This window comes from Anas platyrhynchos, chromosome 15 (assembly GCF_047663525.1).
Source record: "Anas platyrhynchos isolate ZD024472 breed Pekin duck chromosome 15, IASCAAS_PekinDuck_T2T, whole genome shotgun sequence".
NCBI classification, from domain to species: Eukaryota; Metazoa; Chordata; class Aves; order Anseriformes; family Anatidae; genus Anas; species Anas platyrhynchos.
Genome location: NC_092601.1, coordinates 4,397,363 through 4,420,439, shown reverse-complemented (window position 1 = coordinate 4,420,439; position 23,077 = coordinate 4,397,363). Strand labels below are relative to the sequence as shown.

General features: G+C 45.1%; 1 protein-coding gene and 1 long non-coding RNA gene across 3 annotated transcripts in view; one reads left to right on the top strand and one right to left on the bottom strand.

The window, feature by feature from the left end:
- Nucleotides 1-22,944, bottom strand: part of USP7 (ubiquitin specific peptidase 7) — a 72,320-nt gene extending 49,376 nt beyond the window's left edge. Inside the window, exon 1 of the mRNA XM_038187080.2 lies at nt 22,328-22,944. Coding sequence (XP_038043008.1) covers nt 22,328-22,412 — 85 coding nt within the window. The 5' untranslated portion in view covers nt 22,413-22,944. The remainder of the gene's footprint in view (nt 1-22,327) is intronic.
- LOC106014823 (uncharacterized) overlaps nt 22,889-23,077 on the top strand; it is a 36,716-nt gene continuing 36,527 nt past the window's right edge. For both annotated transcript variants that reach the window (XR_003500701.3, XR_003500702.3), the window contains exon 1: nt 22,889-23,025. This is a non-coding gene — a long non-coding RNA (uncharacterized lncRNA). The remainder of the gene's footprint in view (nt 23,026-23,077) is intronic.

Here is a 23,077-nt window from a genome sequence, read left to right as displayed (position 1 = left end):
ACAAAAAACCTTTGCACTTGTAACAATAATAAAGAATATTACTTTACCCTTTCTTAAAATGAGGGTTAGTATGATTATATACAGTACTTGTACAACGAGCTCTGGAAGGTAGGATGATTTTGTGTAGTTACTTTTGTAACCTAGTTAAAACATCATTAGCCATCACTTTAGTTTCTGAAATACTCATTGAGGACGCATTTGTGCTTACAGGAATCACTAATTGTGCTGCTCACTGCTAAACACTGTCTGGGCATACACTGAGCTTTCCTGACACCAGTGGCAGCATGGAGAGGTAGCATGGGCACGGGAAGTCTAATTTTGTCATAATACTGACATGATTTTCTGAAACTGAAAACATAGTTCATCTGCCCATGTTAGAGTTTAAATGCAAACCCAATTTTCCAGCAGAGAGCATTAGTGGATAATACAGATTTTGCACTGCAGTGACGCTAGCACACGGGACGGGGGGATGATACGACGTGGACCACTTTTAGCCTCATACCTTGTCTGTAAGTAGGACTAACAGTAATTTCTTGCCCAGGGTCTGTTTAGAAAAAACACCACCACCACACCATTGACAGATCACTCCAAGCTAGACGAAGTGCAGTCTATGCACATCGGAGACTTCACACCTGAGATCCAACACCATCGGCACTTCTTCCCATGACTCGGAAGTGCTTTTAGTGGTCCTCCTTTACCATCACAGGTTTGCTAGCACTGATTCTGTTCCATCTCTTCTTTATGCACTGCAACATGCAGAAAAATGGGGCAGAACACAGGGCAGGACCACAGAAATCTGATGTGCTTGTTACAGGCTCTCAGTAGTTCTGAGAGCAGCCTAGTAAAAAGGAAAGGCAAACAAACCAGACTCAGGAGAACAACCTTAAATGCTGTTATGTGATTGTGAGAAAGAAAGAAAGTGGAGTTAATGGTATTTCTTTCTCATTGGAGAACACAAGCAACTCTAAATCCAGGCTTTTGTGCTGAGCTGTGAAGGAGTCTAAATCAAATGTGCTCACAAGAAATGACTCCTCTTAGCCTAATTATGCAACTACTAAACCTGTTTTAAAGGTAACTATTACAGCATAGCAGCTATAACCACAAGCCAAGTCACCTACAGACTTGGTCTGGCAGTCCTATGGCAAGTCTCTGATGATGTATAAACACTGCTTGGTACCCAGAGCATGGGGACCTAGGACACTTAAGCATCATGCACGTACTGCTCAGTTCGGAAGCACAGGTAGGAGATCTTGGGACCTGCTATCCACAGTATCTGACTGCATTGTTCTTGAAGTGGTACTTGTATAAAAAACAACTGCCACGGGCTCTAATTAAGCGTGCTGAATGCTACAATGATCTGAACTACTACACGGAAGCAAAGAGATACGCTTTGTTTTATAAGGGAGAACTGTACATGCTGCTGTGTGTGCTGGTTTGTCTTGTACACTTAGCTTTTATTTTGTAGTTAAAACGAATTCAGAATGAGGGCAGAGAAAACAGAGTAGACATATTCATTCCCCGTACAGAAAAGGTGACTAAATGAGCGTAAGGAACATGCCAGACAGAACCTGGGGCAGGGAGACAAAGGATGCCCATGAAAACGATTACTTTCCACTTGCAAAGTAAGGGGCATTACATGAAATTCCATGAAATTTAAATTACGATAGGCAAGCAAATAAAATAATTTTTCAAGAATCACATGAAATATACAGAGGATGCTGTGGAGCTCAAGCCACCTTACTGGCACTTTTTGGCTCAGAAGCAGCGGTGTGGGTTCAAAACAGGAGGTCCACAAAGTAGAGTGCTACCAGTGGCATGGGGGGGCCTGGTGGGGACAAGGAGCAGTGGTGGGGAGGGACACTGCTGGGGGTGTCCTGCCAGGCCCCATGTCCTACAGCTCAGGGACACCCTGGCCTGTGGATGGTGCCTCTGCTTTTGAAAATTCCCTGTGAGGGTGTCCCCCACTTTTCAAATCAGCACACATCGCCGGAGTTTACAAGATCCCAGCAAAGAGTACCACTGTTTAGCTGTCATACAAAATAACTCTTTCTTTTTGTTTTCAACCTACCCTCTGATGTTGCATTTGACATTCTCCAGTTCTTAAACTGCTGCTTCTTCTCCTTCTGCTACTTGTGCCTTCCAGGCTTTTATCGTATCTTTCCTCAGTTATCCATGAAGGTAGTGCCAGACAGCTGCTTCCTAGTCTATATAGTCGTTACTGCTACAACAGCCATTTAATACTTTTGATCTTTTTTTTTTCCTTGCTGCACTTTTTTTTTTTTAAAAACTTCTCCTGGACCTTTTCAAAATGGAGAAAAAAAGCAAAAAAGCAAGGCTGTTAAACTAGGCTGCACTCAGTATTCAAGATGCAGAACCACAGTGAACTTATACAAAGCATATATTATTCCCATTCACTTCCAAAAGCGAAGAAATGAATGGAAGATGACTCCATCAAAAGCTGTTAAAACACAAGGAGGCAGCCTAGGGAGCTTCAGAAAACCCTCAGGGCGCAGGCAGTGGAGAAGTGAGTGCTCCATGTCTTGACATTCACCATAGGCATCTGCTGCTGACAACCCTCAAGACACAAGGCACCAGGTTACACACAATGTTTGCTTAATACAGGATGCCTAATCTTACTGAGATATGTGGGGTTTCCATAAGAAGCTTTTGACCCAAAAAATCTGTAAACAGCCTAAACAGGAACAGTGTAGGAAAAAAAATCCAAGGTTCCTAACTCAGAAGACAGTTTTAGACTGTCTATAATCCTTAGTGTGAATACAACTTTGGTGTTCAGACTAACAGAGCACCTGGGTTGTTTCCCTTCCACTTCCAGAACAGCAATCCCAGCTGCTGGGGCGCACCCATGTGGAAGGGCTTTGAGGCTCAGGCTGAGCCCTGGCTCCCCACCCAGCCCTGTACCCAGCGTGGGGGCTTCCCCTCCCATGACTCCCTCCAATTCCCTGTGAAGGTTTCCTCCTCGATTCCCTCTGACTATTTCCTCCTCGCTCGACCTGTGGCCACCGGGTGCTGAGCTGGGCCTGCGGGCGTCCGGCCCCTACAGATGCAGCCAGTGCTGGGGTCGTGGTTACACATGGGGGTTAACGACAACAAAAGCCCTGAATGATTTCAGTCCTTTACGGGAACTGACATACATGCACACATCCATGCCTGCCAAAGGAGGAGCTCGTAAGGTTTCCTCAGAAAGGCGAGGAGCGCTGCCACCAAAAGCATTTCCTCATGGAATTCAGTTCGCAGCATGTTTAGGTTTAATAACACAAGTTGTGAGCAAACATATTCGTAAACGATGATTTTAAGAGATTCCTACTACAAAAATCTATGCTTCGGGTTAATCTCACCATTTGTTTTCACTGTAATTAACAAAAAGTAATTATGCTGTCATCTAAAACTAACAACCGCAGAGTGAGCAAAACAAGAAACGTTCCCTTTTCAGAAGGGATGCTTTACGATGGGCTAGAACAAAACAGTTTCTCGTCCAAAATGCAGATTACAGAATTTCTATATTCCACCAGTTCCCCAAATTCTGGAAAGATATCGTTCCCATGAGTTTTTGAGGTTGTTATTTAATAAGCTAAGTTTCCAGATCTCCCTTGTTAGCACTTCTCCACGTTTGATAAAAACTTCAGCGGGACAACAACAAGCAGAGAAGGACAGACCTGGCTCTGTTCAGCCTGAAGAAAAGAAGACTGAGGGGGAATCTTATTAACGTTTATAAATCCCGTCAGTGTGGGAGACAGAGGGATTTGGCTAACCTCCTTTCAGTTGTTTGTGGGGACAGGACAAGGGGCAATGGCCACAAAATGGAGCCCAGGCAGTTCTGCACCAACATGTGAAAGAACTTCTTCATGGTGAGGGTGACAGAGCACTGGGACAGGCTGCCCAGGGAGGTTGTTGGGTCTCCTTCTCTAGAGATATTCAAGGCCCGTCTGGATGCCTACCTGGGCAGCCTGCTCTGGGGAACTGCTTTGGCAGGGGGGTTGGACCTGATGATCTCGTGAGGTCCCTTCCAACCCCTACAGTTCTGTGTAGAAAACCCATCCTGCATGTCAGAAGTGGGCCCATTTGGGCAGCAGTTTCCACAAAGATTTTTGGGGTCTGGCCACTCCCAAGAAACCACAGCCATTACACTTCTGGCTAGCATTAATTTAATGAATCATCTGCCGAGTGGCTGCTCTGCCTTTTCAGTCCTTGCAGTACAAATGCTGGCAATCACTGAAATCACTGAAAAAGCCTTAACACGGGACTGAATCCAGAGTCTTCCTCGGTCTTCACAACAGAATCAGTAGGTCCCAGTGCAGTTTAGGCTTTGCTCAGCATTCACTTTTATATAAGATTTAAACTTGATTTTCCCTTTCATTTTGACAGTAACCTATTTTTTTCCACTGCAGCGCTACTGTGGGCAAATAATTACTTGGGCTCCAAGAAAGAGGTGGTTATTGCTGGAAAGTGTCTGAACATCAGCTTCTCTTTACTGCTTTAAAAATGGAATTTACTACACTGAAAACGTCCAAACACCAGCAGGCACCAACATCAGTATTAAACCACGTTGATTATTTCATACTATCTACATGAAGAACACATTTCATACTATCTACATGAAGAACACCTCTCTTTGTTTAAAGAAAGTTAAGTCACAGCTCCAAAACCCTTTCCTGTAGAAACTTTAGGACTCACTGGCATGGGCTTCCATTATTTACAGAGGAATTCATAGAAGACTGCAGGACAGGAATTTTCTAATTCTCACTTAAACACTCCACTGACAATTTTATCGCTTTTTTTTTTTTTTTTTTTTTTCCCTTTTGAATGAAAACATAAGAAAACTTTTAAGAAGTGACCAAAAAGTTTTTCCTGTTTGACTACTCAAGTGTTAAACATCCACCCAACTGTTCCGGTGCCAAAGGGCTGCCACAGGACCACATAGCCAACTTCTCATATTTGTTAAGCAAACACAATCAGAAAAGAAGTATACTTTGTATTTTAGAGAAAACAATATACGTACACAAAAGGCACAACGGTGCAGACATTTTGAGGCCAGATTTCTCTTCAAAACCTAATGTAAATGCACCAAAATCAACAAGGCAGAAATACTGCTGTAGATGCCCCCATATCTGCACCAGCTGAGAACAGCTACACTCAGGTCTCCAAAAATCAAGCATCTTGGAAAACAAAGAATGAAAAGAATACCTACTGATAAATACTGCAACACCTGTAAATCAGCAACCATTTTAATGTGATTCTTTATCACAGACACAGCTTCTTGAACTGTACACATCATGCAGTATCATTTGTAGCTGCACGCCTCAAAAATACATGGTTTATGCAAATCGTGCAGGAAAAAAAAATATTTTAGAAACAGAAATTTGAGAGACATTCAAGAAATGAGGCCATCCACCTAAGCAATTTAGATTTCACCTTGCAGTCCAACCAAGTGACTGACAGGTGGGGAGGTGATGCTTTGGACAGACTTTGTTTTATATGATGGGGCTCTTGCATATTGCAGCTCTCTCATTAACGCCCTGATGTGTCAGAACCCCAAATAACTATTTCTCCATAACCCTCTCTCCAACCCATTCCAAGGTTAAGAGCACTTAATGTCCTCCACAGCCTTTTCTCCCCTGAAAGGCATTGGATTTCCCTCCATCAGGAGCCACCCCACTGCACCTGCAGCGCCCTCCCAGTACCTCCAGCTGACTGGAGGCAGCATTTCAAAGTGTCCATGCCACATGCTGAGGAACATTTAGCTCTTTACTTCAGAGCCTTCCTGATAAAGCTTTAGTTTAGTTTTCTTTGAGAATGGAGAAAGAATACCAAGTTGGACACAAATTTTATCCCTTTGAAAAGCCAGTCACCTCGCATGGGGTGATGATAACAACTAGCACACTGCTGAGCAAAACTGCATTCTGAAGAGTGAGTTTTACTTTACTGTTTACACATTTGTTGTGTATTTACTTTCTTATTTATTGCATATTTCATTTGTTGCTCCACGAGCCAAGCCCTCAGACTGTATTTCAATAGCATTCTGGACAACCATTCTCAGAGCACAAAGGCAACAAAACAGACTTGAAAATGTGTTTTAGAGCAGCTGACTACTGCATGTCAGCCACTGAATTAAATCTTTCTTACGCTCTGCAAAACACCCTAATTCCACAAATACACTCCCAATCTCAATACTCTATTCTTTCTGGCAACTCTTCCTAACTACTGCTATTTTTGCTCCATTGCTTGCATCACTCAACTGAAGCAAATTTTGAGGACTTCCAAAATTAATTACTGCCTTCCTGCTTTGCCTCTGGCAAGAAGCTGGTACAAACATCACCACCAAATTAAGCTGTATCTCAAGCCCCTTATTCTATTGATGATGAATGGTTCTTCCTTTGTCTCAGGAAACCCGTAAGTCCCAAAAGTCTTCTCCCCACCCTTTATTTTCCTCTCAAATGATATATCGCTTGTGGCTTGTGTCATCATCAGACATTACAAACGAGGTGACTGCTCACGCACCACTGGAACAGAAACCCTTACTGGTTGCACTCTTCTTTCTAGGCCACTTACACTTCTAGCTATACCTTTTATCCCCCAAATGCTGTCAGTATTTTATGTATACCCTTGGAGCATGAAAAAGCAGATTTATTTTTTCCAGTCCTCCCCATTACTGGATCCTCAGTGCATTTCCTCTCTTCTTCCCAGACTCCTTTTCCATGACTTGGAAACCTAACACTTTTCCTTGGAGGAACAGAGAAATGGTGAGTGTAGGACAGGGCAAGGCAGCTGATCAGAAGAGAGGACAAAGAAACAAATGCAGAGAGAGAGGTATACCACAAACTGTTCAGAATGAAATTCCTGATATTAAAAAAAAAGAAAAAAACGTATTATTCAATTAAGAATCTATGCAGATTTATTTCTCCTTTCAGAAGCAGTCAGGACACAAAATAAGGGATCTTCCTTAAGAAATAAAGTTCATTAAAAACATCGACAGCTAGTATAAATCCTTTGAAGGTTTCTCATCTACAAGTTTTTTGTTTGTTTATTAACACCACAGAATTGAACAGAATTGAAGCAAAGAGCTCCAATTTGAATGTCATTACATTCAAGTTTGGGAAATGGAAAGGAAACAAAACCCAGACGTTATGGGTCAAAGTCAGAGTAAGATACGGATTTATGAAGGATTACAGAGTAGATTTGCAGAAGCAGCAATAGTTTAGCTGCAACTTTTATTCACAGTGAAGTACTCTTCCATTTCTATGGGATACTCTATTCCATTTCTGCAAGGAAAAGACATGCCATGCCACGCTTCTGCAGTAAAGAATAAGAAGATATAAGAGATAAAAAGAATTACAACAAGATAGACTTGAGGCTGAAAGGAGAACACTTTTTTTGCTGGAGGTTATTGGGGGAAGAAGCTGCACTCTGGGGCAGAGCACTCAGACCTGCAAAAGAACCAGCAAAAGCAAACCCTTTGATATGATATTTCACCTACTTGTAAGCACCTGGGTTTTTGTAAGTGGCAATATGTTGTGTTTATTGGTGTGGCAACACAACACTGGCATACTTTTAACAGCTAAGCTACACAAAAGGAAATTCATCTGTGCACATGTAACAGGAGAGCCTTTCTTTACCTGTTTCAGCTTGTTCACTAAGGCCAACAGACATGATACGCTGTCTATAGTTTTACCTAGCAGATACACCTGTTTTTTTCCTACTACATTCTTTGACCATTAAAATGTTAAAATAAAGAAATAAACACACGTGCCATTTGATTAGCTCTAGCTCATATGGCTAAGTTTATGTATTTTAATACTCCTGTGGATGCTTTACTCCTGATGCATTTTCAGCACATTTTAAGATCAAAGAAACCCCCCAAAACAAGAAGAGAGAGACAAAGGATGAGTGAGCAGATGTCTGTCTCACTTGGGCTTGGATACTCTTGGTAAACAAGAGACAGCTCTAAACATCCAAATGATAACCTGTGGGATGCTAGACATCTCTTGGACTTTATTAGGCTGTCTACTGTGCTCTAGGAGCTTGCTTCTCTAGCAAGGCCCTGGGATTTATCCCATACACTGTTGTATGGCAGAAGAGAAGTCATCCACTGCAAGGACCACGCTGCACACCGATACCCTGCTCATTAGTACTGCGCTGCATGATCCAGGACAAAAATAGCGTGCCTTCATCAAACAAACCGCTGCCAGTACCACCCTCTGCCCTATTACAATATTTGCTAAGTATTGACACAGAATGCATGACCCCAGAACACAAAGGGAATCCTTCCAATATCACTTATAGATGCTTTGTTTCTAGATTTTATTATCAGTCCTACCATCGTCCCTACCTAATAGCTGCAGTGTTCACAGCCAATTTTTTTTTTTTAAAGTTCTTTATTTTCATTCTTCCCTCTTCTGCAAATATCAGTAGCAACAAACTCCTCATGAGTTCCACAGGCACACAGAAACGCTGGAACTGCAGCAGCACTTACTTCCTAGCACTCAGTCCAATCCAGCATTCTTGAAGTCCAACTGCACTTCAAGTCACCACAACCCTCCTTCCCTGATCTACCGATTCCTAACTCCCCCTGAGCTTTGGTTCCCCAGGGAGCATCCACTTGAATGTGGGAGCCCAGCTGCAGGGGAACCAGAAAGGCTATCCCAGATCTACCCACCAAACGCCTCCCCTTCCAGCCCAGCCCATCCATTTGCACACATGCAAACTAAAATTCATGACACTGGTGTCCAAAGCACTCTGGCAAAATTATGGGATCCTTCTATGTGGGAAGTTAAGAACCTGTATTAAGTGACAACCTCCAGTTCCATGGTAGCATTGCATGTGCTGGATTAATTGTACGATGCAAGCCCTGCTCTAGGGATGGCTTTATACGTCATTCTTCTATTTATTTTATTGAATGTACTTTTGTTTGTTTGTTTTTAAGGAATACCATTTTGAGCATTGCTGGGCACGCAAAGTTTTCATTTGATTTATGTTACCAATTTTAATAAAGATGCAAGTAAGTCAAAGATTGGAGCAGATAAGAGGTAGCTTTTTCAGTCTGTTCTGCAAGCAGGGAGTAAAACCAGAGACAGCAAGGTTTTTTTCTTTAGTATTATTTTACTATTACTACTATTATTCTTGCAATGGTCTTTTACATGAATCCTTTATCCAGGACGAAAGCCGAGACCGCTACCCTTCAGTTCCTGTGCTGGTGCACTTGGTTTGTCAGGTCTCCAGCAGAGCTCCCTGGCAGCAGCCCAGGAGCCAGCCAGAGCTTCTCAACACCCAACTCTCATACATCCACTTATGTGGTTCCTAATCCTTGTGATTCCTTATCGTGAGGTGAAAATGGAGTCAGGGGGAGGAAAACAGTAGACAAAAAGCAGGTTAGTTCTAGGTCATTTAAGTATTTTTGAGACCAGATTGTGTTTTTGAGCTTTGATTAGAAAGGAGGAGAGGATTGGTAGAAATCAAGGCATGCACACATCCCCGGAAGAGCTGTTGCTGGCTACACTGGTACTTTAAACTTCTTGCAATAGTAACCTACATTTCAGTATAGCTGTAGCAGCCTAACTCCAATCCTCATATTTGATCACTGCTTGAAAAAAATGTATCCAAGATAACCGGCAGGGCCCTGGGGAATGGGAGATGCATCTCTCGCTACTGCAACAAGTGGAACTATAGCATTTTATTTTCTCTTAAATCTCTCAAGACAGTTAAACAACCTGGCTAGGCCAAAAACCTGAATTATTCAGGTGTGTCCAGGTATTAAACTACCATTACAATGTTACTTTAAAATAACTTGTGCTGCTGGTGAATAGAAGAGACACAATCTGAACGCTCCTGAGCAGACCAGCAGGCAGCTGCATACCCTCACCCCCAACACACGACCTACAGTTACAGATCCCAATAAATGGCAGAGAAATGTGGTAGGGCGAGTAAAGTGTTCCAGCTCCCAGAAAACGAATGCCTAAGCCAATATAATCAGGAGTCCTTTAAATATGTTAACTTGATGAGTTGGGTTTCTATAGCACTAGAAATTCGGCGTTATCCGTCTGAGCACAGATGCCACTCCTAGCCTGGCAGAGGATCAAGGCACTATCTGAGTGGCAGCAGGGGAACAGGAACTGATACCCCTCTAGCCTCTTCTCTGTTTGGGTCTGAAGAGCACCTAGACAGGGCTGCCACCAAAACCGAGGGACTCTGCCCGTAAAATAAAAGCAGGAGATCCCAGGCTGCCCACTTCACCAGGCACTCTTCTGAACTCAACCAGGATGTAGGCCAAAATTATTATTTTCAAAGTAGTGACCTATTTTCAGAGCTTGTTCTCCCAAGGCACCCTCATCTAGGAAACAGTGACTTAAAGTAGGCTTCTGCCATCCCCAGAACAATTCACCCAGCTTAGAGACTGCTCCTAAGGAAAGAGTGCTGCCAGTGGCAGGGTGATGGGCAGGTTAACTGGTGTTGCACACCAGGCAGCTATGGGCAAGCGAGGCACCCCCAGCTGGAGAGCCGCGTTACCAAATTAGCGCCCCACCAAATGTCTGAGCATGATATAGAAAACAAAAGTGCAACACTACCACCAAGAATAGGTTTAACACTCAGAAGTTAACTAGCTTCTCATGGTATACAGCACTCCAATATTTAGGGCAGAAATGACCCATTAATTGCTCTACAATTCCAATAGCTTCAAAAAAATGTCTTAGATCAGAACACACAAACATCTCTCTATTGACAGAGTTGTATTCTGCCAAAATCTCAAATATTTTTTACTGTATGCCCATCCTTTGATTTAATAAAGCATGCAGCTGAGGTGCTTAATGTGCATTTCAAGGTATATTAAAACAAGAGATCAAAAATGAACATTAGCCTCATTTACCTCTGCCAATATTTTACTCAAGCTACACTAACTAGACCCAGTCTAGCATTAAGATGGTTTTGTATTCCCAAATCTAACCTGTAAATAAGGTGCTAACAGCAAAAGATACTTTAACTTTAAAATGACCAAAATTACATGCATCTCCTCCTATAACCTGTTTATTTCTGAGAAATGTTTAACTCTGAACTCTCCTAAACAGCCTGCTACAAACTTGTACGATCCAACAACATTTTGGAAACTGGCAGGTCTTGTTTAGGTGAGGACAATTTAACTGGCCAGAGCTAGGCTCATGGAAAAGCCACAGTAAGCACTAATGCCAGGTCTGAATATGACTTTGAAATTTTTTAATCACTGTATTAGAAGAAGAGCTGGCTTGGGCAGGAGGTTTCCCTCCTTCCCAAATATTACTGTGATTGCTGGAGATTTTAATAGGTACTTTAATCTAAAAATAGTAACCCATTTAGTATAGGTGAGAAAGCTGAAGATCCTTCAGATGTATGTTCAAGTTGGAGAATTCAGGAGTATTTTTAGCTCCAAGGAATGCCCTTGTGCAAAAAAAAAAAAAAAAAAAAAAAGGAAGATATTCAGAAGCAGACCTATAATGGGAACAATTTCATCCCCATAAGTTGTTTGCATCTGAACAACATTCAATTTTTATAATGGTAAAACCAGGTGTCAGTAGTAAGAACTAAGTTTTGATGTACTACTCATCCTTGTCCCCTTGCTACAGCCCTGTCTCCTAATGCATTTACTGGGGGAGAAAGGTCCCAGTGTCAAACAAAGGTTCTTGGGAAAGTTAAAGAAGTTATAGCAGTTATCAACAGCTTAAGAGTTCTCTCTCTCTCCTGCCTCCTCAATCAAGCTGGCCCACTTGTTTGTGAGGCCAAACAATAAGCTAGACCAGTGAACTGAGCTAGGTTAAAAATAAACCCAGAATAAGGAAGTTACTTTAAATTTCATTCTCTTCATTCATCTTATTTACCACGTGCTCCCCCATACAGTTGTGACAGTGCAAGTGAGGAGGTAAAAGAGAGGTGTAGAGGTGAAACACTGCTCCAGAAGATACCTGTTCTCTGCAGGAGGGTCAGCATGAACTGTACACAAACTCTTCTCCTGGCTCCCAGTAGCATGTAAATAGTAATCTTAAAAAAAAAAAAAGTCAGGTTTAGCACCCAGACGAAGATCCAAACCTTTCCCTGCAGCTTTTGCCCAGTACTGGGTCAGGCTCCTCATCCTTATAGACACTTGTGTCCAGTGGGCAGCTGCACGCAGGAGATGTTCAGCATCGCTGAGCGCAGCAAGGTCTGGCAGCATGCACATCACATCTGCTAACTGTGAGCAGGCTTCTGCTGTACTTGTTTAAGCAAAAGTTAGGTCCCGATAATGGTATTTTTGAAGAAGTGGCCCTTGATGGTGTGCTCTGTGTTGAAGTCAGTGCTACCAGCGTAGCTCAACTCACAGAGGGATGTGTGCACACTGAGGCTCACGCTCAGACGATTTGCTCATTACAATCAATCCAGTACTGCGATTCCCCATGGGTTTTGTTCTTCACAGGTGCCACAAAGTATCTAAATGTTGACTCAACGTGAATTCAAGTTATCAAGGTCCATTTATACAAATGATTCCAGTGCAGGAATGCTTTTGTAAGATGACCAGCAGACACTTGCTGACGAGAACCACTGGAGGCACGGTCTCTCACTGCATTAGTGTCAGCACCTCTCGGTTTGTTATATTGAAGGCTGACGAAAGGTCTTAATGAATTAGTTGAAATGTCTTCTTAACCCAGCAAGAGGTCACTGACCACAGCAGCTGAGGTTTCACGCTGAGACTGCAGGTCTGCAGATACATGCTGTGGGTCTGCATCCAAAGACAAGGATGATCAGGGGCTGCTTAGGGGCAGCAGTAGGTGAAACAAGATCCATGGCTGCACAGCTTCCCACGTGTTCTTCCCTTCCTTCTGTGCCATTACCAAGATCACGAGACTCCTTCCCCAGCAGAGATGCATTGCTAGGCAGATGAATTACAGACCACTCCTTCCTCCAGAGAGGAACCCCAATAATCCCTTCCCAAAACAGATCCCATCCCTCCCGTGCCAACCCTTTCCTACTTCGGAAACTACACTTCAGGGCGGAGGGTGTAAGCCAAAGCATAAGCTGATGTACACAAGTTGAACAAGACAAATCTGCTGAGAACAATAAAGTATCTTAAAATCAGTATGAAACTGATATGACACATTTGAAGAAACAAGCAGTTATCAAATTCTGCGGTCGAGATTTTAAAATACAATGTTTAAAAAAAATCATTAAGTTGCTATTTCTGGCAGATTCCGGTTTGATTTAACTACTACTTAATTCCTCAGCTGTAAGGACACCTTAAAGGAAGAAAAAAAAGCACATGCTTATGGTTACCACCTTTGTGGCATGACTGAGATACTGCACAGCACTGTACTAGTTTTTAAGGGAATCGCATTATAGGTGCAGGGTTGAAATCCAAGTAGCATCTGAAACAGTCACACTGAAATAGAGGAGCTGAAAACCACACAGGAAGAATGAGCAGAGGGAAAGGAAAGCAGAAGAGAATTGTGAAACACCACTGCTGCAATTGCTACTAGCAAGGAGGGTTTTGCATGTGGTTTGTGACCCATTCTTTAATTCATATAATTTACAGACACACTTGAGTTACCTCTGTGTTCAAACTGTGAATAGTATCTATTCTCCTACAGAAATTACCTTCGACCTTCAATGTCATTAAGTAACACTTGACTAGGTGAACAACTCTTCAGAATAGGTTAGCTCTTCCCCAAAGAAGAAGGAAATGCAGCTCTCCATAGCTTGATTTAATGAACAATTAAATAGCATTCACACAGTCTGTGCTGAAGCAGATCCAGAATTCAAAATTCCCTTTAAGAAAAATTACATCTCACGTTGTCTTCAGATTTGAAGCCTGTAAACCTATATAACAGCATCTGAGCGTCTAGACATCTCTAAAATCCATAACAGAAGCAAAACAGCCATTTATCTAAATAGAATAGTTAAGACATGCTGTGAAGGCAAACTTGTGTCTAAAAACTGTTAGCTGATTAGAGTTACCAGAAATATCCTGGCAGTACGTAACTGAGATGTATTGCATGACTATTAAACAGCAACCACGAGGAGCTGGCTGCAGCAGAACAGCCTGGGCTTACAGGCATGAAGGAAGAACACAACTTTTTCTCTACATCCAAATGTAATGCTTCTGTTCTTAAACAAACAAACAAACAAAAAAAAAAAACACGTAGAAGATGCAAAACCACCTTGCCTACCAGGACTGCCAACTGTGCCTTGACTGCCCAAAACAAAATGTATTTCTAGGAAAGAAAAAAAAGGGTTGGGGGGGCAACTTACCATCGCCTGACCAGTAACCTCTTCATTCTTTTCCAAGAATCAGAGAGCAGTGATACAAAGAAACACAACAGGTCACTGCTGAAACACTGCAGAGTCCTTAATGCACTTCCACACAGATACCCATCCAGTCGCAGGGGCTGTGGCACCCCAACAGGAACGGGCTCAGTGATGGTCAGCATCGCAGCTGCTAGACAAAACAGCAACGTGCATCCCGTGATGCCTGCAAATCCAGGTACCAGCAGCAGGGCAGCCACAGCCTTCCTGCTCCTGCGACCTGACCTGCACACCAGACCGCTCATACCGGCACAAGCCACAGCCATGTTTTACCCCATGTGTTACCCCCACATCCAGCGCAGCGAAGAGGTGCAGAACACAAGCTGAAAGCACCCTGCCTGGAGCGGAGCAGCCCAGACCCAGCACCAATCCCCCCCACGGCCACAGCAGCCATGTGGGAGATGCTCAGGAGTGCAGAAGGATCATCGCATGGCCTAGAGGTGAGATCCTGCCTGCAGCCTCAGCACAAGATTCACACCAATAACTTCCTATCAAGGCAAAGAAAAACGCATTGATCTTACACTGAGACTCTTAAAAATATAATTCCCTAAATCCCCATCATTTCTTAAATAATGTCTCTGCATATTAAGTGTTTTACCAATGCACTTACTATACATGTAAATTCTGTGCCCTTTTAACTGAAGAATTAGCCATTTTAACCAAGAAATACCCACTGCTGACCCCTGATCTATTTAACAGGAAGAATATTAACTCACAGAGATGGATTTGGAATTCAGAACTGCCACTAAGTTTGACCAGACTTTCACACACTCCTGCTTTTATCCAAACCTCCAAAGTTCTGCTGGTCAATGCCAGTGATGTTAGAAAACAGAACTCTGAAAAATACAGGAAGCAAAATCTCTACTGGGGAAACACAACTATTCCTTTTTTTTTTTTTTTAAACAGAGCTCAAAAGAAGTCCATCCAATTGTTATACTCGTATAACGTTGCAGTTAGAGCCCTAAAGAAAAGTTTTCTTTAGATCTTTCTAAAAACGCACATGCACAGCTAGAGATGTATTTTTTAAGAACACTATTTCAGTTGCACCTTGCGAAATCACTAGACAATCAAGCTTAGAGCTATGGCAAACACTATTATCAATGATACTCCTACACATCCTTTCAGATTTACAGAAGGAAAAGGGAAATTAGGAAAAACAGCATTAAGAATTTTCACAGACTTTACAATTAAATCAAATATTATAGGAATGCAATCAACCCCTTAACATACAAAACATAAAAGTTCTGTTTTCCACCTCTTTTAGGGAGTTACATATAAAAGCTGACGGCATTTAAAAAATAATATGAATCCTATCTCCCAGGCCACAAACTGCTGTGGCCCTGCTATAGACCTGCTCGGAGCTTTCCTCTCACAGGACATTTCAGCTCATTCCTCACACTGTCTTCCACTGGCTTGCAATACGCTTTGGAGCTGTTAAGGTGCTGGTTTCGTTGTGGGACCCCAGGTGTTCAGGCCACCTCGCACACCAGCATCCACGCAGGAGCAAGCTGAGTCACTGGTGCCTTCCCTGCCCAGGTCCAAGGGATGCTCCAGGCACATCTCTGCAGGGCAGCGCTCTGGAGCTTGCTTTGTGGCAGCAGGCAAGGAGAGCTGGACTTGCCAATGCTGGGTGTCCCAGCCTCCTGAGATGCTTGGTGCAACAAACTATCATGGCTTTGCTTATATCTTCACAATTAAAACAGGTTAGGAATGACTTATTGCACTAATGCCAAATACCAATTAAAACCAAACTGAGACATGCTATGCTGCTTACATCACAGGATTTTAGTTTTACCAAAATTTACCATCTTTTTATTCTATGCTATTTTAAGTGATTTTGCTTGACAAATACACGCATACTGTTACACTGAACAATCAAGCTGTGTTATTCTGGATGCACATTAAGTCCAGCACAAACCAGTCTTCAGGTGTGTTTTTGTACTCTGAGAAGTACTCCAAAGAGCACCTAGGCATCATAGTGAGAGATGCAGGAGAGTGAAATGGCCTTCCCCAAACTGCAAATATTCAGTACAGTTTAACTGTTCTCAAAGTCCATCCACCTATTTCCAGCTGAATTGTTTCTGGTCGACAAAAGCTCAACCACCTAGTGAAAGTCCGCAATATAAAGCAGAACCACACGGGATTTCCAAGCTGACCATTCCTCATTTTGCTGGCAATTCATTCAAAACCTATTCTGATCTCTCAGCATTTCTAAACCCACAGAGCTTGTTTTACTACAATCAGTAAGCATAGGTGAAAAAAGGGGTTAGCAGAAATATTGAAATGCAAGTGTTAAGTTCAAACCTGCAACACTGTGCACAGCTACATTATGCTACAGCTGTTGCCACTGATTACCTGCACTTTTACTCTGCACATACAGCTTTTTGCTAGTGTATCAGGATACAATACTAAAACTATCTGAGCAAAACGCACTATCTGAAGTACTAATAAAGGAAGTTTTTAAAGAATTACCCTGAGTATTTAATAACTTGATAAATAACATAACCAGTCTACAGCCCCCAATCTACCCACCAAGGCATTTTATATTAAATGTTAATATGCTGGTTACATCAAACTAGCACCTAACAGATTTTCTATATATCCTAATATGCATACATCTGTGTTTGAAAAGAAAAAAAAAAAAAAAACGCTGCAGTTTACCCATACCTTTTATTGCAAGCTACCCAGTACTTTCCTCCTTCACAATCAACATTTTACAGCCACGAGATACAAAGTTAAGCTAAAACAACTCATCTAAGACATCTCAAAGCACAAACTAAAGCAAACAATGCCCTGTTTTAAATGTATAATCACTTAAGAAAAAAGTGGGTGCTTCACAAGCTCTAAACCAGTTCATTTTCACCCTTAGCCCAAATATTGAATGATGTCATGCAAGATGTACTGGCTGAACTGGTTTAACTGCCACAGGCTGGATGCACTGCGCAGATTTTTTGTGATAAATTATTCTGCAGCTCTGAAACCCATTCAGTTAGTCTCAATCAACCATCTCCATCTGTGGTTTTAGAGTTCGGGGCTACACTGCTTTTACACACAACTTGCTCCATCACTAAATACAGCGACCGAGTCCGATAGGCAGCAGATTTTGCATCTGGTCTGAATTCAACCAGCAGCAAGCAACAGTTGGGATAGAGCAAGGAGCTCTGATACGTACTGGGATGTGCTGCATCCTGAATAGCGCTACCTGTTTCCTTCTGCATTTTACATGCATTTACCATTACTTGATTTAGTTCACTTCTCCTTCACAGAAATCTTACTAAGTCTGAGAGCTTTTTAAGCATTTATTTGACAAAGAAAGCACAGAAGAGAACCAGAGATAGTCGGCACTCTTCTAAAGTCCCCTCCGTGCCATTTCCTCACAGCTGGCATGGAGCAGCTCTCCAAGAGGGATGCAATGCATGCCACTTCCCAAGGCCAGGCTCGCCGTTTCCAGAGGCACTACACATTATCATTACAGGGCATGAGAGACCAGGCCTGGTTCTTCACTCTAGCCATAACCTCGGAATTAACTTAATTTTGCTTGTTGTCTGCTGCATCAGCGCTTTTATCACCCCTCACATGAGCATCATCCATTTCTTGGAAAAACATGAAGGCTGGAGAGGGGAGGGGGCAGGAAGAAGAGAGAAACGAGTAGGTACTTGTGTTCATATGATGAACCTGCCCTGCGTGTTCTCCTTGCGAACATACAGCCCCCTTCCTCAGCACGGGGCTGGAAGCAGTGCCGAGGACAGTGGAGGAGCTCAGGGAAGAGTGATACGGGCCATCAGGAGCAAGGCACACCAGGGCAGGCAAGAAAAGGACCGAGCCCTGTATTATGTAAGCAGCTGATACCAAAGTGACAGGGATGGAGAACACTAATGAGGACAAAATACTAGAGTATTCAGAAGACGGGCAAAAAAAGCGTTATGGATTTGTGTCCAATCTCCTACAATGGGACAGAAAGCCAGTAAATGCTGTCAGCAGCCAACAAAACACGGATGAACAGCAAGGGCCGCAAACTTGCCATCGCATGGACGCTGCGAAAAAGCATGATTTTAAACTTCTCTTACACACACACAGACATCTCCTCCTTTCTAAATAGCTTGCATCGTTTCACCTGGAATCCAAATCTCAGCATTAAACTAGCCTAAGTAGGGAAATGCTCAGAGCACAGCAGCACCAGGGAGGATGCAGGGCTGCACAAGGAAAATACAAGCCTGCAACCTCAGCTACCCATCACCACGTGTCCAAGGGCTACACTACGCCTGCTACATCTGAAACGAAGCAGCCCTAATGCGAAACATACATATGTACACAACTACAGGCAGAGGCTGAAACTACAAAGAGGCAAATTCAAACTATAAACAAGGGAAACCTCCAGTTATTAAGCTGCAAATGAGACTTTCCATGGAGGCAATGAAAGAACCTTATGAAATACGTAACTGTAGATTTGTATTAAGCCAAGTTCTTTGAAGCTCAACGAGAACATTTGTGCAAAGAAGTTCCCAAGGAGGCATACAGAACACAGGGGGATTTGGGTTTGATTACACCTCTCAGAGCAGTTCACCAGCAACTGAGCAGCCCTAACTGTTGCATGACAAAGCAGCCTACGTAGCCTACCTTCAGTACAGAAAAAAATAGTATTTGTTTTTTCCACTAAACTTATCTAGTATATAAACAAATAAAATATTCTGTGGAATAATTCACTAAATTAACATCTTGAGAGGGTAATTATCTCAAAGTCAGGCACTGATGGCCAACGCGCACACTCCCCGGCTGTCTCAGTGCAAAGGCAGCCGCTGAACCAGAATCACATGCTTTATGCAGCAGTGGCTGAGGGGTGCTGGCAAAATCCATTACTACTGACATAATTTGGTAAAGATAGGCTGCTCGAGGTGGCAGTTTTCTTGTTCCTTCCCATCCCGATGCCAAACCTTCACCGTATTAATATAACACTAAACAAGGCTGCTGGGGGAACCAAGTTAAAAAGTAAAGAACAAAGCTACATTAAAAAAAAAAAAAATTAATTCCAATCACTTTATGGTGACAAGAAGTTGCGCTAGCACAAATGTTGGGGAAGGGTACAAGAAGAGAATCAGCAGCAGCAAATGCTTCCTTCTAACTAAGGAAGCTCTCGTGTTCAGCTGAAGGGACAAAATGTTTTCCTACACTTCGCATAAATTCGGTGCTTCTCTGTCCATGCATCACTACCACTGTACCTTAGTAAGGCTAAAGCTGATTTCAAACACAACATCCACATGAAGACTACATATACAAAGAGGTGATTCACAACATCACATTATTCTAGCCAAATCGGAGGAAGGTGAGCCTGTATCACACATGGTCGTCTGGAGTAGATACCTGCCCCTTATCCAGGCTGTCATTGCTTCTTTAGTTCATGATGCAGAGATTAAGCAGCTTTCCTTTCTAGAGGGTATGTCTCCCTCACTCCTGAAGTCTGACAGCCCCATGCACGCTACTCTCACTTAGTGTCCACAAGATCATCAATGAAGAGTACAATATTCACAAGGGAAAGGGAAGGGAGAAAAACCTTGGACAAGAGAGCAGACGCTCAGAATATCATATCCGCTTAATCCTGAAGAATTAATTCCATGCTTTTATTTCTGCTTGATAGTTATTTTATTCATTAAGAACTGTTCATCTAGTATAGGTGTATAGAGAACAAGCATGCCTTCACATAGCTTGAAGCCAAGAAGTGCAATTTTCCACTGTGCATTCTTCACATACCTCCTAAATCTAGTGTGATCACTCAGTGAAGAATGGCATCTGACACTGTTTTATGCACGTTAAAATTAAGCTAAATACATACTATTAAATATTTTCCTCACTGCTTGAAAACATCCCTCCTGTGGAAGCACGAACACCCATACATAAGATGATGAACAATGTTTTACACAAAATAGAATGTATACCCAGGACATCTACTTTTATTAAAAGTTAGCAATAACCTGATCTCCGCAATTTGGTAAGCTTCACATTTCAAGGGGTGGAAAAAAGCATTTAAAAAGAGCCTCCAAAGGTTGAACAATTTTTGTTTTGCACACAGACGGGTCAGTAAACTCTCACAAATTAGTGAGCTCATAGTATCATCCTGAATCAGCTGAGCACAACCTAATAGATTGCAAATAGACTTCTGAGGCAATGCTGCATTCCTAGGGATGCTGTGCTGATGTACACAGACTGCTTCCTCGCCCCTCCAAAGGAGCATAAGGTCTGCACAACCATCAGAGGGACTTCCACGTGCATTTTGGGCTTCTGTTTCCCCACTGACACAGGGGATGCAATCCTTAGAGGTGCATGGCACTTTTAACTGAATAAAGGTGTTCAGCATTTCACAGCATGCCCAGCATGGTAGAACATCAAGCCCATAAAAAAATCAAAATAAAAACATCAGGTAGTCAATAGCATTATGAACTTGAAAAGGATTTTGAGAAAGCAGATTGCTAAAGGCTATCAAAGTTTGCCGGAAAATATACCCCACAAAACGTTAATGTGTGTGCATGCATGCACACAAACAAATATGAAGCATTTTTAAAATCTTTTGTATTGGTCACTGAGTACATAATTGCCAATTTGGAGATTTTTCAAAAAAAAATCAGTTCAATAGCAAATAGGTTTTAGCTATAATTTTAGGAAATAGAGATTTACATTCAAAAAAGCAAGGCTTCCTGTAATGACCTTTTAATCTTGAAAAGGAGCCACACAGTTACTGTGACAAACTCCTACTAAAACACCTTTGCTACTTGTAATTTCCAGGCCTGTTATTTAGTAGAAATATACATCTGCTATGTCAATTTCCGTGGTTCACAAGTGGAATGCCCTGTGTCGAGTTACCTTACTGCTAATCCAAATACTTATAACAAGACGCGTGCATTCACGGCCAGGCACCCTAAACAAGATTTAGGCAATATTTTGACCTCCAAGCCAAACCCCATGGGCACACACAGCGCCGTGCCTGCCCTGCCTGACGGAGCGACCCCCGCCGTGCTGCTTGCCCAAAAGAGCTGCACGGGGCTGAGCTCGTAGTTTGCAGGAGGGGGGGGGGGACACAAAAACCAAACCAAACCAAAAAAACAAGGGCAGCAGGCGAGAAAGGCCGAGGGGACCGCTCGGGAGCAGCCCGCACACGCAGTGCCTCCTTCCCGAGCACGGCGCAGCTGCATGACGGTGCAGGATGAGGGCCGGCGGCTCGCGGGCGCTACACATGGGCAGCGCTCAGCCCCCGCCGACCCCGCGCTAGGCCCGGCCGGGCGCGTTTGCTGTAAATAACCCCGGGAGGAGGGTTAATTAAAAATGGCGAGCAGCGTGGCTGCGCGCATACAATGAGCGGCCCCGCACCGGCCCCGGCCCCGGCCCGGCGCTGCTCGAGCCCGCCCCGAGGGGGGCGGCGGGGAGGCCCCGGCCCCCCCCATTCATCCCCGGCCAACGCCGAGCCCCCTCCGGTCCCCCCCGCCCCGCTGCAAAACAGGCCCCGGGCCGCCCCCCCCCCCCCCAGCCTCCCGCCGGGCATCGGCGTCGCCTCCCGCGGGAGCGCGACCCCCCCCCCCCCCCCGTGCCGAGCCGCAGGGAGCCGGGCACCCGCAGCGCCCCCGACCCAGGCGGGAGGCTCCCGGAGCCCCGGAGAGCCGAGCCCCTGCCGCACGGCCGCTCCCCCCCGGCGGTTCGCGTTCTTGCAGCGAGCCCCCCCCTCAATCCCCCGCTCCCCCTGCGCGCCCCTGCCCCTCGCACGCTGCTCCCAGCCTCAACTTTCCTCGCTCGGCGCCTCCCGCCGCCGACTCGCCCGCCCGAGCTCTCCCGGCCCCGGCCGCCCATGTTTGCAGAGGGGAGAAAGGGCCGGGCGCCCGTGCACCGGGGCCGGGTGCTGGGGGCCGAGGAGGGGAGCGCCCGAGGGGGAGCCGGGCTGCGGGGGAGCCCCGGGAGCCCGCGGCGAGGCTGGGGGAGAGCGGGGGGGGGGGGGAACTCGGCGCGGAGTTGAGGGCCCGGGGCCCGGCCTCACCTTCCATCTCCATGTCCTCGGGCTCGCTCAGCTGCTGCTCCCCGGGCTTCTGGTGCTGCTGCTGCTGCTGCTGATGGTGGTTCATGTCGGGCTGGGCTCGGGGCTGGGGCTCGGCGGCGGCGGCCTGGGCCTTTCCCGCGGGGGGCTGCGGGCCTGCGTCGGGAGGGGCAGGGGCGGAGGAGCGGCGGGGCCCGGGCAGCGGCCGGGACTGGGCACCCGCCTCGGGGGGCTGCGGCTGGGCTCCGGCGGGCAGGGAGCGGGCAGCCGGGGGAGGCAGCGAGACGCGCACGTATTTGCTCGCTATTCGCCCAATCTCGGCGGCGGCACCCGGTCGGGGGAAAGGGGTGGGGAGGAGGGACCGGCCGGGGGTGGCGGCTTCCCCGGGGGCCGGAGGGGAGGGGAGGGGACCGGGACGAGGGAGGGGGGAGGGGAGGGGGGGGGGGGAGCCGGGAGATCAGGAGTCAGGGCCCGGCGGCTGCGCCCGCCGCTTCCCCCTCCCCCGGCGAGGTGTCCCCGGCGCTGCGAAGTCGGGGAGGCGCCGCGGGGCCCCTCCTCTGCCCTCCCGGCCCCCCCAGCGCCCCGGCACCGCCGCCCGGCTCGCTGCTCCCGGCCCGCGGGCCGCCCCCGTCGCCCGTGGCCCGGCGCGCTGGTGCCGCTCGGCCGCCGCCAGCGCTCTGCGCCTCAAAATGGCGGCTGCGGTAAGCGCCGTGAAATGTCACATCCGCATGAGGGGCAGGCGGCCCAGCGAGC